Source organism: Dipodomys ordii, unplaced genomic scaffold (assembly GCF_000151885.1).
Source record: "Dipodomys ordii isolate 6190 unplaced genomic scaffold, Dord_2.0 Scaffold22, whole genome shotgun sequence".
Classification (NCBI taxonomy): Eukaryota; Metazoa; Chordata; class Mammalia; order Rodentia; family Heteromyidae; genus Dipodomys; species Dipodomys ordii.
The window spans coordinates 1,199,084-1,216,165 of NW_012267238.1; the positions used below are offsets into that span (position 1 = coordinate 1,199,084).

The 17,082-nt window shown below is 40.5% G+C and overlaps 2 protein-coding genes across 2 annotated transcripts; one reads left to right on the top strand and one right to left on the bottom strand.

Moving 5' to 3' along the window:
* The first annotated feature begins 8,968 nt into the window (after nucleotides 1-8,968).
* LOC105983919 (olfactory receptor 52M1-like) lies at nucleotides 8,969-9,922 on the top strand. The gene has a single exon (XM_013013951.1). The coding sequence runs from the start codon at nucleotides 8,969-8,971 to the stop codon at nucleotides 9,920-9,922; it is 954 nt and encodes a 317-aa protein (XP_012869405.1).
* A 4,859-nt stretch (nucleotides 9,923-14,781) lies between these two features.
* On the bottom strand, nucleotides 14,782-15,726 carry LOC105983920 (olfactory receptor 52K1). Its single transcript, XM_013013952.1, has one exon. The coding sequence runs from the start codon at nucleotides 15,724-15,726 to the stop codon at nucleotides 14,782-14,784; it is 945 nt and encodes a 314-aa protein (XP_012869406.1).
* Nucleotides 15,727-17,082: the final 1,356 nt, after the last annotated feature.

A 17,082-nucleotide genomic window follows, 5' to 3' on the forward strand; every position in this document is an offset into this window, starting at 1 on the left:
GGGTCCAGTCGTGGAGCCTGAACTCTGGGCCTGGGCGCTGTCCCTCAGCTCTTCAGCTCAAGGCTAGCGCTCTACCACTTGAGCCACAGCGCCACTTCGGCTTTTTTTTCTGCTTATGTGTTGCTGAGGAATCGAACCCAGGGCCTCATGCATGCAAGGCAAGCGTTCTACCACTGAGCCACCTTCCCAGCCTCTGAGTATCTCCTTATGACTCCCTAGTAAGAAGCAGCTCTCATACCTTCAATGCATCGGGAGACTACACCCTGCACTCCTGTGCAAGGATCGTGAAGTATAAAGCTTCACTGCAGGGCAATCTGCCATCTGAGCTCCCCATCCACACACACTCATCATAACCACCCACAGCTTTAATCATGCCCCAGCCCTCTCACTACCTTCCAATGAGGCTGAACGATCTCCTTCTGCCTCTAATCATCTATGTTCTTTCCTGGGGTTGCAATAGCTCTGTCTTCCCCATCACTGACAGATCCTAGCATATCAACTCTGCCCCAGCTTACCACCATCTTCTTAAGGAAGCCAATTTCTATGTGGAAGAGCTCTCTGAATGGCATGTTTCTCTACATAGAATGGAAGTTTCAAATAAGTAAGGATTGTGTCTGCCTTGTCTTTTGAAATCCCTGAGCTAGCACACTGCCTGATCTACTGAACGACAATTAAAATATACCTATTTCAGACCCTGGCAAAGGGTCTTAGAGTTTTGTATTAGACTCTGTAAGCAACAATCCTCTTCAACATCTTTGAGTGTGATTTGTTGGGGACTCTACCTTTTAAGGTCCCTTGCAAGAGAATTTCTTCCCTCTGGACCTCTGGAGACAATACAGGAGTGCTGGGCCTTCGCATATTTATGACTCAGGACCCCTGGTATGTTTCTACATTCCCTGTATTAGATGTTCTTACCTCAGCTGGATCATGTTGGAAGAGCTTGGGGCTCCGAGCATGCTTCAGAGGCCTGATAAACGTTCCGCACTTATAAACATTCTGCTCAAGAGTCCAGGGAATTCCATCTGAGAGTTAGGGAAAGGTTCAGAGTTCAATATAATAGAATAATAGCCACACTGCCCCAGAAGGATGAGCACAGAATGGAAGTGTGAGGGATAGCTATGTCTAGCATGTCAAGGTTGGTACAAAAGGGCTTAGGGGAAAAGCCAGACCTCTTGAGTGATAATCTCTTGAGTCCAAGTCTACTCTCGGGTCTTATACCTGGCCCCTCCAGAGTTGTCAGCCTTTCTGAGGACACCAAATACAAATCAAACAGGCTTTCCTGAAGTTGCAATGAAGCATCTTCTCAGACTCAAATACAAGGGATTAGAAATGGAGAGCAGGATTAATCTGTATGTTTTATCTCTTTATGGTATTTCAGTGGCAGCACTTCAAAAACTTAGATACCGAAGGTGTTTTTCTTCACTATAGGTAATGTCAGGAGAGGATTCTGTGTACTTGTGAAGGACAGGAACCATCCTACCCACATTTTTATGAAATACATTACTATACATCTCTTTCCTCACAAAGGAGAAGACACACTTGGGAAGCAGCAGTATCTTAATGAGACACTCTTCAATTAATTGGGCATCTTATTCTAGGATATGTGATAAGGCATTGTCTTTGAAGGCTTAGTTGTACAAAGCCAGCCAATCATACACTTACTGTGGACCTCCATATTTTCCAAGTATTTTGGTAGCTATTATAACTTGATTATGGATAGAAAGATGTTAGTAGGAAAGCATGCCTTAAAACAGCATAATTGCAGGGCTGGAAAGGTGGCTCAGTGGTAGAGTGCTTGTCTTGCAAGCATGAGGCCCTGGGTTTGATTCCTCAGCACCATATAAGCAGAAAAAGCCGGAAGTGCCACTGTGGCTCAAGTGGTAGAACACTAGCCTTGAACTGAAGAGCTGAGGGGCAGCGCCCAGGCCCAGAGTTCAGGTCCCACAACTGGCAAGAAAAATAAAAATAATTTTTAAAAAAGCATAATCCACCACTGCTGTTGTTTCTGAGTTTTTTAGTAAGGCTAAGTCAAGAAAAATGAGAGCTTCAGATTAGGAGTCCATGTGGCCAGGGGAAAATGCTAAGGCAGCAAAATTATTCCAGGAAGGATTCATTTTCTTCTCCATTCTCCTTTGGGGGGATCCTGTTTTTACAAAATCTCAAGAGAAGCTAGAATTTACCTAAGACTGCCCTAACAAAAAACTTCATATTCTGTGTAAATTTCTGATAGTTACTAAAATGTGCAAGGTTCTTTCTTGTGTATGTGTGGATGTTTTACCTTCAACCAAGTAAGGAATAAATAGGACTATCATTCACTATATTTAGCTCTGAACCATGGCTTAGTTTTTATTGCCTCCAATAAATGAACTGTGTCTTTGATAAACTGAAGATTGATCAGATGAAATAGTATTGTTGGAACTTGATATTTATATGATATTTTAAAACTATGAATTATCAAGTTGGTTCCCTTGTTGCATCATCATTTAAGGTTCTAGTAAAACCCTATCCCTTGATCTTCACGAACCCACGCTCGACCTTTCCATTGTTTTAGCTCATAGAGAATATGCACAGAATGTGAAGAACAACACTAAAAGAATTAGCTTTCCCTAAGGGATAATACTAAGTCTTCATTAAATCAATACTTCAGAAGAAATGTATATACTCAGCTTTGGAAACCTATCTGAAATGGAAGCCAACAATTGTAATTATAACACTGTCCAGGAGAGGGCATCTGACCCTCCAAACGAGAGGATATCAGGGGCAGATTGGGCTCTACAATACAAAAGGGAAACAAGATTGATGCCATTGCTTATATTAATCGTTCACTTGTAAAATGATTCCATTTAATCTTCAGCTTGAGTTTCATCTAATCAAGTCTCAGCATAGGTTTCATGAATCAAAGATGAAAATGTGTTGGTCAAGCCAACACGGATATCAACAAACTTCTTTGATTTGTAAGTTGAATTTGGATTTCTGGTTTATACCTTTCCCAACAACCTTAGGGAGACACTTTTTCTGTAACAATCTATTGCTCATGTGCACTTCTCAGAAGTTCAGAGTCCAATATAGTAGGATAAAAGCCACACTTGTCCCAGAGGAAAGAGACAGAATCCAAGTGTGGGATGGCTATTCCTAGAAGGTCAAAGTTAGTCTGTGAGACTCTTATCCCCAAATTACCAACAAAAAGCCAGACTCGGGGTATAGCTCAAGCGGTATAGTGTCAGACATAAGCAAAGAAGCCAAATGAGAGCACATTGCCCTGAGTTCAAGCCCTAGTGACATTGCACACACACACACACACACACACACACACACATACATTGATATAATTAGGCTAAAGAAGAGAAAATGTCATATGAATAATTGTGAAGTCTAGTTGAAGAAACTCACAATCAGTATAATAATAGAGCTGCAGTTACAGCCCAGTGCTAGAGAACATACTGAGCATGCTCAAGGCCTTCGGTCCAACCCCCAGCATCAAAAAGAGGTGAGAAGATAAGAGACTGTGAAAATATTTCCTTGATATGTATGTGAACTTCCTATAGAAAACAATTGTAACAATATGTTCTTCTTTTTTTCTCTTTTTCTTAAATTTATTTTTATTGTAAAGATGACATATAATGGGGTTACAGTTACATAGGTCAGGTAATGAGTACATTTCCTTTTGAATATTGTCACCTCTTCCCTCATTTTCTCCCAACTTTTTCCCTCCCAAACCCCTTCCTCCCATAGAATATAGTGAGTTTCACTGCTTAGTTAGTCTACCCTTTGTTCTACTATATCTGTACTTCTGTACTTACCCTTCCCCTCCTCAAAATAGAAAAACTTACATACAAGACAAAAAATTACAGATATCAAAAACAGCGACAAAAGGGGGAAAACAAAAACAAAACAAAACAAATCACAAAAAGGTAAATTAAAAAAACCTCTTGTTTCCATTTCTTGGAGTTCATTTCAATAAATGTCATTTTATATGATCATACTTAGGAATATTTTTTGAAATATTCCCCTTCATGTTACAATGACTTACAAATATTAGGGATGGCCTGGTGCCAATGGCTCACACCTGTGAGCTAAGAGCTGAAGATCATGGTTTAAAGTCAGTCTGCATAGGAAAGTCTGAAACTCTTATCTCTAGACACCAAAAAAAAAAAAAAGGACTGAGTGTAGAACTGTAGCTCAAGTGGTAGAATGCTAGCCTTGAATATAAAAGCTCAGGGACCATGCTCAGTCCTGAATTCAAGCCCCAGAACTGGCACACACACACACACACACACACACACACACACACACAGACACACACACACACACACACAGAGGCTGGGAAAATGCTTTAAGGGGGCAACTTCAAAACAAGAGTCATGAGCTACCTAATCATCAATGATTTCCCTTCTAGGACGCTATCAGAAGCATAGACAGAAAAAAAATATATTGACAAGTATATCTGTGCCGCTATGGTATAGTGGTAAAACTAAAACTAGTCTTCCCACTACTCTAGGAACTTTAAGTGAAGTCATCACACACATCTCTTTCAACTTACAGCTATTCATTTTAAATGAAAATAGACTGAAGAAAGTATGTGTAGAATACAGCATTACAATGTCAACATTTTTATTTGTCATTTTCTTCTTTATATAGGTCATATTTTAGGCTGTTATTGGTTTTCTTTTTAATAGAAGCAAAATATCTGTATTAGTTATACCAATATCCAATGGTTTGTCCCCCATCTTGCTTTTATGAACTCTATAAATTTAACTCTTAAAGTTTTTTAATACCTTAGGCTCATGGGAGGGGAGACAGAAGCCTTGGGCCAGCTGAGGGTCTAGCAGACAGGAATAAATGCCTGTGTCCCATCCCTTGGAGATGAAGTGGGTGAGAGACTAAAGCCTGCTCCTAAGGGGGTAACTATCCTCTGTGCAACCCTGGGGAAGTAATTGGCTATTTAAAGAACCTAAATAAAGGAAACAGAAGAAAGAGATCAGGGGTGTGGCCTGCCTTATCAGCTAAGGGTCTCCAAGCCTCGAGACAAGAGCTGACCTCTGTGAGGAAAGGAGACTGTGTCTCTGGACAGCATCCCCCTGGGTAAGTATAAACTCAGGGAGACATAGTCAGTGGAGGCAGTCTTCAAGCTCCAAAGACTAAATTTGTCTTTTGGTGTGCCCAGGGCTTCTTTTCCTCACAGACAGGTCTATTCCAAAAGCAGAAGGAATAACTTGAGTATACTGGATTGAGTCAGAGAAAAACAGAAGCCCCAAGGTAGAAAGCTTGGTGGCCCAGTATTTTCCTTTAGACCAGGAGAGCAAACACTGAGTCTCCAAGATCAGGCCATCTGCTCCCCTAACCTGACATCTCAACATCATCTCTGCAACTGATTGTATTGGTGCTTTAAAAGCTAGTTATAGCCAGATGCCAGTGGCTCACACCTGTAATCCTAGCTACTGGAGGCTCAGATCTGAGGATCGCGGTTCAGAACTCCATGAGACTCTATCTACAATAAACTCCTCAAAAAAGCTGCAAGTAGTTTTGTGGCTCAAGTGGTAGAGCACTTGTCTTGAGCAAAAAGAAGTTCAAAGACAGCACTCAGGCCCAGAATTCTAAGACCAGGAAAAATAGTTAAAGCTAGTTATGAAGTCATCTACTTGGGAAAGAAGGAGATGGACTCCTAACAGTCATATAGAAGTAGAACTCTCTGAGTTCTGTGGAAGGGAAAAGACCAAAGAGAAGGAGGAAGTAAAGGAATCCAGTGTTAATTCAGAAGCAAGCAAGGCATCCTAACACTTTGGCTTTTGTGGTTACACACACACACACACACACACACACACACACAGAGTTGATTTGGATTTGATATATGAAGCAACTCACTGGTAGCCTTTGTTTTTACTGCATTAGAGACGAGGAAACACTTTTTTAAGCCCAAAAGCAAAGCAATTACGTTGTCTAATATTAGAAAACTAATAGAATTAATCTTTGAACCTCTCTTCCTTCTAATCCATGGTTATGTTGCCATAATAATGTCTCTTCCAGAAGCCTCAGTTTGTCAGAACGCCTCTCTGAGGTTTGCAGATATGTCACCAGTATCCAGGTAAGGATTCCTTCATTGGCTGACAGAAAATATTTCTCTGGAATTCTCTAGATAAAAATGACACAATTTAGATGCCACAACCTCGTTCAGACCACCACTTAAAATAACCATTTTAACTTGGTTATTTTTAATCCATGCATTTGATATTCTTTTTGTCCTTGACTAAAACTCAGTGATACCTTCATTGGCTGAGCTGGCTGTACCACAGATTAGAGGTAGAAATCTAGATCCCAGGGCACCCTTACACACTGATTTTCTTATGGTGAGTAGCCTCTACCCTGAACTACCCTGAGAACTGAGTAAATTGTGCCTCTTTCTGCCTTCCAATGCTAGTCCATCACAGTGCATGTAAAGAACAGTTATGACATATGCCCCTGCTGTGTTTGCCTTCAATCCTCATCTCCTGTAACATAAATAAGGGGAAATAATTCTAACTCTGTGAAATGTTTATTTCCATATCAACTCTCCATAATGAACAGTGGGAATTTCAGGGACATCCAAGTCCTGCCATGTGCCCAGAGGTTTACCCTTGTCTTGTTTGTTCTTTACAGTTCTCCTTTGCTGTAAATGTTCTCCCCTTTCCACATATGGTTAAGCAGCTTGCTCAACCAGTGAGATGAAGGTCTGGAATGGGAAATCTAAGCTCTTTCCTATATGAACTACTTCAACTGTTACCCTGAGGAAGTAACTCTATGTGTGCTATCATCTATTTACATATTTAAATACCCAAGCCTCAGATTTAGTGGAAAAAAACTTTGAACTATTTTAGGATCTACAAAACTTGCATAGCATCCTCACAATGCTTAGTGACTAAAGAAGAAAACTCAAAACTTGTGTATAGGCACTTGAACCAAGGCTACACATGCATATATAAAATGGAAACACTATTGGTATTCTACTTGAGACAAAATGTGAAATGTGCATGGGCTTTGAAACAATTTATAGGGCATTTAGTGACTATGGTTTTCACCTTTTATTTACTCACTCTGGTGTAAGCTAAAGATACCACTGAGGGTTTTGCAGAAGAAAGATGATCTGGAATGTGTCTTGAGGGATGGGCATGAGGAGATTTCTTAGCCAAAGAAGAAACTCATCGTGTGTGAAGAAACTCATCATGCACACGTGGAATGTTATGAGACTTGCTTTCCCTGCTAGGAATCTGGTGAAAAGATGAAAAGGGAAAGGACAGTAACCAGGCCTGTGTTCTCTGATTCTGTAACTTAAGGTGGTAAAGCACCAAGATTTTTTAAGGTAGGACAAAAAGCAGACAAGGATTTCATAAACAATGGCCAGTACATTAGTGATCTCCCTGATCCCAAAACAAAACAAAATAAAACAAGAACAAATAAAAACACTATTTATTAGAAAGATCTTGCTGTCCATTTTATTTCAGCTTATTCTTTTCATCAAATGGTTTACATGTTCATCCTATTTCAGCATTTAAAAAATGAGAAGGGTTTTTTTTTTCTTTAGAAATTGAGTCCTGCCAGGCACTGGTGTCTCATGCTTATAATCATAGCTATTCAGAGGCTAAGATATTAGAATCATGTTTTGAAGCCAGACCAGGCTGGAAAGGATGTGAGAATTTAATCTCCAATAAATTCAAAAGCAAGCCAGAAGTGGCTCTGTGGTTTAAGTGGTGGAGCACTAGCCTTAAGTAAAAGGAGCTCAGAAACAGTGCCTAGGCCCTGAGTTCAAGCCCAGGATTGGCAAGGAAGAGGAAAAAGAGGAGGAAGAGGAGGAGGAGAAGGAGAAGGAAGAGGAGAAGGAGGAGGAGGAAGAGGAGGAGGAAGAGGAGGGAGGAAGAAAGTAAGAAATAAATTAGGTCCTCCGTTAAATATTTATAATTCCATTTCACTAATATATTTTTCTAGTAAAACTATCCCCTTACATTTTGTCAGTCCTTGATACTTTATAAGCTTATTTTTCCAATCATAATATACATACCTGGGAAAGGAAGAAAATGTAATACTCTCATAATTCCATTGAACCAAAATCAACAAATTCAAGTATGGTGTAAGTCTCCCCACATACTTCTCTATTTAAGTACATGTTTCTATATCACATGTACATTTCAATAAAATTTAATCACATTTTTACTTGCCCTCTGCTATAAATATATATAAATATATATAAAATATATATAAATATATATAAAAATTAAACCAGAAATGCATATATCTAAAATTATTAACATAATTTCAACTCATTGAGAGTGTACGGTAGAACTTACACAACTCTATTTTTCAATTTGTACCTCCAACTTTACATGAATATAAAGATTTCCAACACCTAATTACTCTGCTATTGATGTTAATATTGCTATTTGTCAGTGCTAAGGAAAGTATATATGGGCACTAAAATGAATATATTGTATGGATTTATATTGAGCACTTACAGAGAGACTTTTCTGGGGTTATTTCGTTGCTATTGCTGTTTTGTGTTTTGATGGGGGGGGAGGATTTGGGGAGGGTTGAAGCTCGGGGGACTTGTGCTTGCTAGACAAGCAGTTTCCTGCTAAGCCAGATCCACCCACACTCACAGAGACCTTTCTGCATTTTCCACTCTATGTAGGAAAAGTTGGCCAGATGAAGATGTCTAGAGCAAAGTAACCCAGAATTTTGGAGATTTCTACCATACACGCAGGCAGCTTAGCAGCAGCAATAACGAGCATGCCTATTTCTACATTGACCAACATAAATACTCCTTATAAAATATGTGCTATGTAATGATTTTTCAAGTTCACGTGTAGAATTCTTTGTCACAGGTGCTGCCACTTGCCCCGTTGGAAATGCAGATCTACTCTATATCGTTCAGAGGCAGCATCTCTCAAAGGAGAAGCAATCTAAAACCAAGAGAGCCTGGATCCCTGCACATTTCTCAAATATGTTCATTTCTAATAATGCCTGCTCTGTGCCTACCTCTTTCTGGCTCACTGGCATCCCAGGGCTGGAGTCCCGACATATCTGGCTCTCCATCCCTTTTGGCTCCATGTACCTGGCAGCTGTGGTGGGAAATGTTACCATCCTGGCAGTGATCAAGGTGGAACACAGCCTGCATCAACCCATGTATTTCTTCCTGTGCATGTTGGCTGTCATTGACTTAGTTCTGTCAACCTCTACCATACCCAAACTGTTGGCCATTTTCTGGTTTGAGGCTCACCACATTGGTCTGGATGCTTGCCTGGTCCAGATGTTCTTCGTCCACTGCTTTGCCACTGTGGAATCAGGCATCTTCCTGGCCATGGCTTTTGACCGCTATGTGGCCATCTGTGACCCATTACACCATACCTCCGTGCTCACCCACGCGGTGGTGGGTCGTTTAGGCCTGGCTGCTTTGCTCCGGGGGGTGCTCTACATTGGACCTCTGCCCTTACTCATCCGTCTGAGGCTTCGCCTTTACCGGACCCAAGTCATTGCTCATTCTTACTGCGAACATATGGCTGTGGTCACCGTGGCATGTGGGGACACAAGGATCAATAATTTATACGGAATGGGAATTGGCTTCCTAGTATTAATCCTGGATTCACTCGCCATCGCTGCCTCGTACGTGATGATTTTCAGGGCTGTGTTGGGACTGGCCACTCCCGATGCCAGGCTTAAAACCTTAGGTACGTGCGGTTCTCACATCTGCGCCATCCTCGTCTTCTACATCCCTATTGCTGTTTCATCTCTTACCCATCGCTTCGGCCACCGCGTACCTCCCCATATCCATATTCTTTTGGCCAACTTTTATCTTCTCATCCCACCCATCCTCAACCCAGTCGTCTATGCTGTTCGCACCAAGCAGATTCGAGAGAGACTTCTCCATGTTATTAAAGCAGGGACTCAGCCCAGGTGACTGCCCCAGGTCTGTGGGGCATGTAAATATTTAGTAATGATAAGAAGAGAGTCCTCTTAGGAAGACCTAGGAAATAACCCGGGTCCGACCTGAATGATGGAGAGCAGACTCGTAAAACAATCTTAAAGTCTATTCTGTTTGATCATGGGCTTTTTACACCGCAGAATGTGGAAAGTAGAAAGGGAAAGTAAGGTCATAAGTTCTTGTGCCACTCATCCCTTCTCTTTTCTACCTCTGAAATTAAATACACTGAGCATATACATACAGACCGCAATAAATGAGATCTCTCCTTTATTTTTTTATAGAGAGGTCTAGTTTCTCTATGAAGAATGTTATTTTTTAAATCAATTTCCGTAACACAGAATGCTACTCCACCACCCTCTTAAAGACAGTTTACATGTTTTGTTAAACATTTGCGGGGTTTTTTTTACTGCTTTGGCAAATTTTTCCAGTACTCTTGGCTTGCACCCCAAAAAATCTCATTTATTTAAGATAGAGAAAATATGAATATGAGGGAGCATTCCTGTGTTCTACTGATGATGCTAGGAGGCTTCATGCTTTCTAGGTAGGCACTCTACCATGTAATGAGCCACATACCAAGCCATTTTGGCTTTAGCTATTTGGGGGATAGGATCTCCTGGTTTTGCTCCGAAGAATTTAGTGTCTTTGGCCTGATTTGATCATTTGACCCTTGGTATTAATGATGAGGCTGGGAATTGTAAGAAAGAGTGAGAATGGTTATAGAGGAAAGGAGAGGAACACCCTAGAAAATACCTAATTCTCCCACTTCTATACAAGCCAGGTTTTTGTGGTTGTGGTTGTTTTGTTTTTGTTTGTACCAGTCCTGGGGCTTGCACTCAGGGCCTGGACACTGCCCCTGAGCTTTTGTGCTCAGTGCTCTATTACTTTGAACCACAGCCCTACTTCTGGAGTTTTTAGTGGTTAATTGGAGATAAGACTCTTATAAACTTTCCTGCCTGGGCTGGCTTCAAACTGTGATTCTCAGAGCTCAGCCTTCTAAGGAGCTAGGTATAGGCATGAGCTACCAGCACCCAGCTCACAACCCAGGTTTTGAGATTCACAATAAAAAGTAATGAACATCACAAGAGAAAGCTTATGTGTGATCTGGTGGTTTGATATTACGTTTCTGGCATTATCTGTCTTGTCTTCCAGGACTGAGGAAAGAGTCACATTATTGGGGGTTTTTTATTTTTATTTTTATTTTTATTTTTATCATCTTCAAGTAGTTTACAAAAGGGTTTCAATTCAACATGTCAATGTATAAGTACAATATATATTGATCAATACCACCCCTTTCATAATTCTCCTCATCTCTCCCAACACCATGCATCACATCAAATTTCCTAGATCCATTTGCACGTACATGTCTTGAATATTATGGCTATATTTACTACCCTCCCTCTCTCCATTTGTCTGCCCCCCTCCCCTTGGCCTCACTCAATGAGTCATTTTGAAGAAATTCCATGTCCATTTGACTTTCCCTGACAGCCACCAGATCAGAGATTTCTTCCTTCTTTAAGCAATAGATTCCTGGTATTCTTCTAAGCACATAAGGAAGAGAGGTCTACTGCCTCTGGGCCCTTGTTTTTCCATCAAAATTTGACCCTATACTCTGCATTTCTACCTTTATGTATTTTGTTTGCTTCTCTTATATGACTAATTGTACCTATTTCATTGACTTTGGAACAGTGCCTGACATGTGTAATAATAAATGTGGATGTTAGCCTACCTTCAAAACCTTTGAGGATAAATTAAGACATCACAGGCCTTAAAGCCATGGAAGGCTTGCTTATGCAATAAGAAACAATCCTCATTTAGGATGTAACTATCTTTCTATGCATAGTATAATGGGACCACCCTTATAAATGGTGACTCACTTAATATTCCTGACTGTTTGGTCAGTCAGCATGGCAGATTTTACAAACAAACAAAAAGATATGAATGTACAAGAGGAACTTGGAAGGGGGGGATATAACAAGAGAGGCTGATAAGTTGAGTATGATAGAAGTACATTGTACATAATTTACGAAGAATGAATGATTGCTCTCTTGCTTTCTCCCCCTCTCCCCCCTGTCTCTCTCTGTCTCTATCTGTCTCTATCTGTCTGTCTTCATTTCCATCTCTGTCTCTCTCTGTCTCTCTGTCTCTCTCTGTCTCTCTGTCTGTCTCTGTCTCTCTCTCTCTCTCTCTCTCTCTCTCTCTTTCTCTCTCTCTCTCTCTCTCTCTTTCCCTTGCCAGCCTCACCGAGTTAAACCTATAGCATGACTTTCCAGTTAGACAGGAACTGACTATAAGAAATGCCACTGAAAAAGATTTGGAACAGGGGTCTAAGACCTGAAGGAGGTAACCTTCTGGAAACTTTACCTGGACAACACAAATCAGTGTTATATCTTTACTGCAGTATTGTTAAAGAAAATATTTTTTGGAAATAATATGATTGGTTGATTAATTTTGTTTTCAGCCGCTCAGGAAACTGGATTGCTAGTTTTAGATGACAGACACCAACCATAGTCCACATGTAAAATTATTTTATTACCAAAATGAGTTGGATGAGGATTTTTGCAAGGATTTCTCCTTCCCAGAATATATTCTGGTTCAGTCCCATTGGCAAGGAAAGGTGAGTGGGTGGGAGTGAGCTTTTAATAGAGTACATAAACAATTGATACAAATATGTTAAAGTTAAGTTAAAATGACATATCTGTGATAGCATAGATAGGTGAACAGAAAAGAGGTAGGTCAGCAGGGAGATTTTCACTCAAAAAAGACATTGTTTTCTCTGCCATCTTGAAGCCTCTGGAAGCTTGCTGGGAACAGGACTTCTAGATGACAAAATGTCAGGAAGGCTGTGGTGCAAGTCCATTTCTGAACACACCACTCTCCTTGAAATTGAAGGTGGTTATGCCCTAGGTGATACCGATTTCTACTTAGGCAAGAGATGTGCTTAGGTATACAAAGCAAAAACAACACAGTGACTCCTGGCGGCAAACAAAACAAAACCAGAGTAATCTGAGGAAAGGTAACTCACATTCATGGAAACGGTGCAAGGGTTCCTGCTAAATTTTGAAGCAACCATTGGACACAGATTCTATGTGATGCTGTATGCCTCCAGAATTTAATGAAAACTAAATAAACTTGTGCTCTTGTACTTTAAAAGAAAGTCACTGTTCATTATTATTATTATCAATTATTATTAACATTATTACTAGCTGTGTTTGATGCTGTGGAGGCTTTGTACAAGGCTGAAACTGCATTTCCCAGGATTGTTTTCCCTCTGTGATTCCCAGTGAGGACTGGCATGAAGACACATTTTTGTAACACCAAGAAGTAGAAAAAAAGAGCAATCATTATTTTCTGAAGGTCAGTGTAGAGTACAGACTCTGCTTTGGTTTATGCTCCTTGTCACCAGTTTTCAGATATCTCCCATTCCTTCCATTCCTCCAAGTCTTTTACCAGGGATGCTGTGAATCTCTGTGGTAAAAGCACTAGTATAATCCCCTTCAGAATAAGTGGCTTATCAGCTCTGCTTATAGATTCCAATCATCCTCATTGATTGTTCTTTTTTGAGACATTAATCACATCCAGGTTTTCTTCCTATTTACCATGATGATTTAAGGCCTAATATCTAAAATAAACTCCTAATTTCATTTTACTCATAGGGCTTCTGCCTTCTTGATCAAACTCATTGACATATCAGGCTTTTTTCTGCATTCTGTCCCCTATCCAATCCAAGGCAGCAATTAAATCTATGATAGTCAGAACTCTAAAGACAGTGCATGTTTTTAGAAAAGTCACAAAATCACTTTTAACTCAATTTTAATGTTTCATTATCTTCTTGTCCAATCCTTTTGGCAACAAGAATGGTATCTATCCATAATGCTAGGATGGCTTACTTCTGAAGGATCCTTTTTCTCAAACTGTTGTGTAGAAATGGAATCATTCATAAGATCTGAAGTACTATAGAAGATAGCTTTGTTGTTAACCTAATATAACTATAGTCTTACCTTCAGATGTCTCAGCGTGAAGGGGGAAAGGCATTACTATGGTTTCCATAGTCCATAATTAAAATATGGCACCCAAAATCCATGCAGTGGCTCATGCCTACAATCATAGCTACTCAGAAAGCTGAGCTCAGGAAGATCACAATTTGAATCATATCCCAGGCTAAAAGTTCAACCAATAAAAAGCTATGTACATAATAATAAAAATAAAAAATTATATGCATAGTTGGACATAGAAGGTACATCAGATGTATGTATGCCCGTGCATACATCTCAAAAAGGAACTTAATAATTTGATGTAGTAGAAGGCATAAGGCTCATTATAAGTGGCACTGGCCAAGTACACAGGCAATAGCATTGAAAGGCAAAAGGCAGAGAAGCAGAGGCTGAAAGTCATTGATTAGAAGAGATGATAAGGTGTTTGATGGTGTGTCAGTCCTTAGGTCACCAAATTTGTAATTTATTTGTTCACTCATACTCTGGATGGAGTAGGCACCACAATCTTATCAGCTTGGGCCAATCCCAGCAACTATTTCTTCTTTTGTCCATGTAGCTAGCAATGTCATTTTAGGAATTCTTGCTTAATCAAATGATTTGTGAGTGTGAAAAGATGGGATGGTCACACCTTTGCTATGCGATGGACTCCAGGGGCACACCCCCTCTGAGCTGACTTGGAGACCTCTGAAGAATGGGATCTCCTCCCTCCCCTAACCCTCTGTCTCTCTCGGGAGAATTGTTAGACAAAGAATTTCTGCAATTATCCTAAGGCTTTTCCTTTCCATCCAATCTATCATCTATCATCCACTCAGGACAAAGCTGGTAAAAAAGAAAAGAACCGATCTACACACCCTTTCTCTGAAAAAAGCTGAGAACATGATCACGAATCTGTTTCGTCTTGACACCATAGATAATGGGATTAATCATGGGTGGGAAAAGGAGATAGAAGACAGCCAAGAGTATGTGGATGTGAGGGGCTGCTGTACGAGCAACACGGTGCATGACCGACGAGATGACTACAGGTGTGTAGGTGGACAGAATGGCCCCAATGTGAGACACACAGGTCCCAAAGGCCTTGTAGCGGGCTTCCTGAGAAGCCAGCTGTAGAACAGCACGAAGGATGAAGATGTAAGACAAGATCACAAACAGCAGATCCAACACCACAATGAACATGGCCACAGCAATGCCATAGATATTGTTGAAGCGCGTGTCCCCACAGGCCAGCCTTACCACTGCCATGTGTTCACAGTAGCAGTGGGCAATCGCTGAGCCTCGACAGTAGTGGAAGCGTCTGAGCAGAAAAGGGAGTGGAGTCATGAGTGTCACAGCTCGAGTCATGGCGGCCAGGCCGATCTTGATGATAAGGGACTTGGTCAGGATCGTGGCGTAGTGGAGTGGTTTGCAGATGGCCACATAGCGGTCAAAGGCCATGGCCAGCAGCATTGCTGACTCCATGATAGAAAAGGAATGGAGAAAGAACATCTGGATGAGACAGGCATAGAAGTTGATTTCCCGGTCTCTGAACCAAAAAATAGCAAGCATTTTGGGCAGTGTGGTAGAAGAGAGAACTAAATCAATGGCTGCCAACATGGCCAGGAAGAGGTACATGGGCTCATGGAGGGCAGCATCAGCCTGAATGATTAAGAGAAGGCTACAATTGCCCAATAGGGCTAAAGTATAGGCAATACAGAATGGGATGGAAATCCAGATGTGTAGGTGTTCCAAACCAGGAATTCCTACCAACAAGAAGGCCTGTGGATGGCCCAAGGTGATATTGAAGGCTGACATGGCTCCCAGAAAACGCTGAGTTGATTTTTACAGGATCATTTCACTTTCAATATGTGCTTTTCACAGTATGCATGATAGAGTTCAACTTCTGGTATGCCACCTTCAAGGCTTAGGTCTTGTTCCCGTTCCCATTGTTGGACTTTGAACAAAGTCAACTACAAGTTCTCATAGAAATAGGGATACATAATGCTTGTTTCCAATTCTTGAGGAAATTTGATAATTATTGAGTGAGGAAATTTGATAATTCTTGAGTAAGAGAATATTAAATAGCCACAGAATTCATACGATAACTGTTATAAAGGAATGGAGAACTGGCCATGTTTTCTCTCTTCTTGATATGGGGGATATCTTGGGGGAGAAAAAGGGAAACAAAATGTTTATATTAATTCATTTCTTTAGCACATGCAGTTATATCTTCCAGTCAAGATAAAGTCCTAAATACCAAAGCCAGTTTTCTCTCTTTAAATCTCAGACTTGTGTTCACATACAAGTAAAAAAAGTATATTTTTAAGAACAGAGTATGTTTTCTCTGAGACTCTTCTGATATGGTCCTGCATATGTCACATGCAACTATTTACATTTTTTGTGTGTACCAGTCAGAGGCCTTGAACTCAGGGCCTGGATGCTGTCCCTCAGCTTCTTTGCTTAATTTGTGCTCTACTACCTGAGCCACAGCTTCACTTCCAGCTTTTTGATGGTTAACTGGAGGTAAGAGTCTCACAGACTTTCCTGCCTGTGCTAGATTTGAACCATGATCCTCAGATCTCAGCCTCCTATGTAGCTAGGAATAGAGGTATGAAACACTAGAACCCAGCTTAAACTTATATTTCCTAAAAACAAAATATTCTTTAGACATACAAAACACTTCAATTGCTCAGCAGCCACATAACTAGTAACCATATTACCATCATTGCAGAACATTCCATTCAAAAGATTAGCTCTAACCCAGAAACACAACAAATCAAAGAAAGGTTGGACAAATGGGATTGCTTGAAACAGCAGAGCTTCTGCATGGCAAAGGACATAGCTAGCAAGATCAATAGAAAGCTCACGGATTGGGAGAAGATCTTCACTAGCCATACAACAGACAAGGGTCTCATATCTAATATATACTTAGAACTCAAAAAATTAAATCCCCCAACAACAAATCCTCAAATAAACAACTGCCCAATAAATAGGTGGGCTAAAGACTTAAAGAGAAACTTCTCTGAAGAGGAAATAAGAATGACCAATAGACACATGAAGAAATGCTCAACTTCTCTAGCCATAAAAGAAATGCAAATCAAAACAACATTGAAATACCACCTCACCCCAGTTAGAATGGCTATACTCAAGAACTCTAATAACAACAGATGC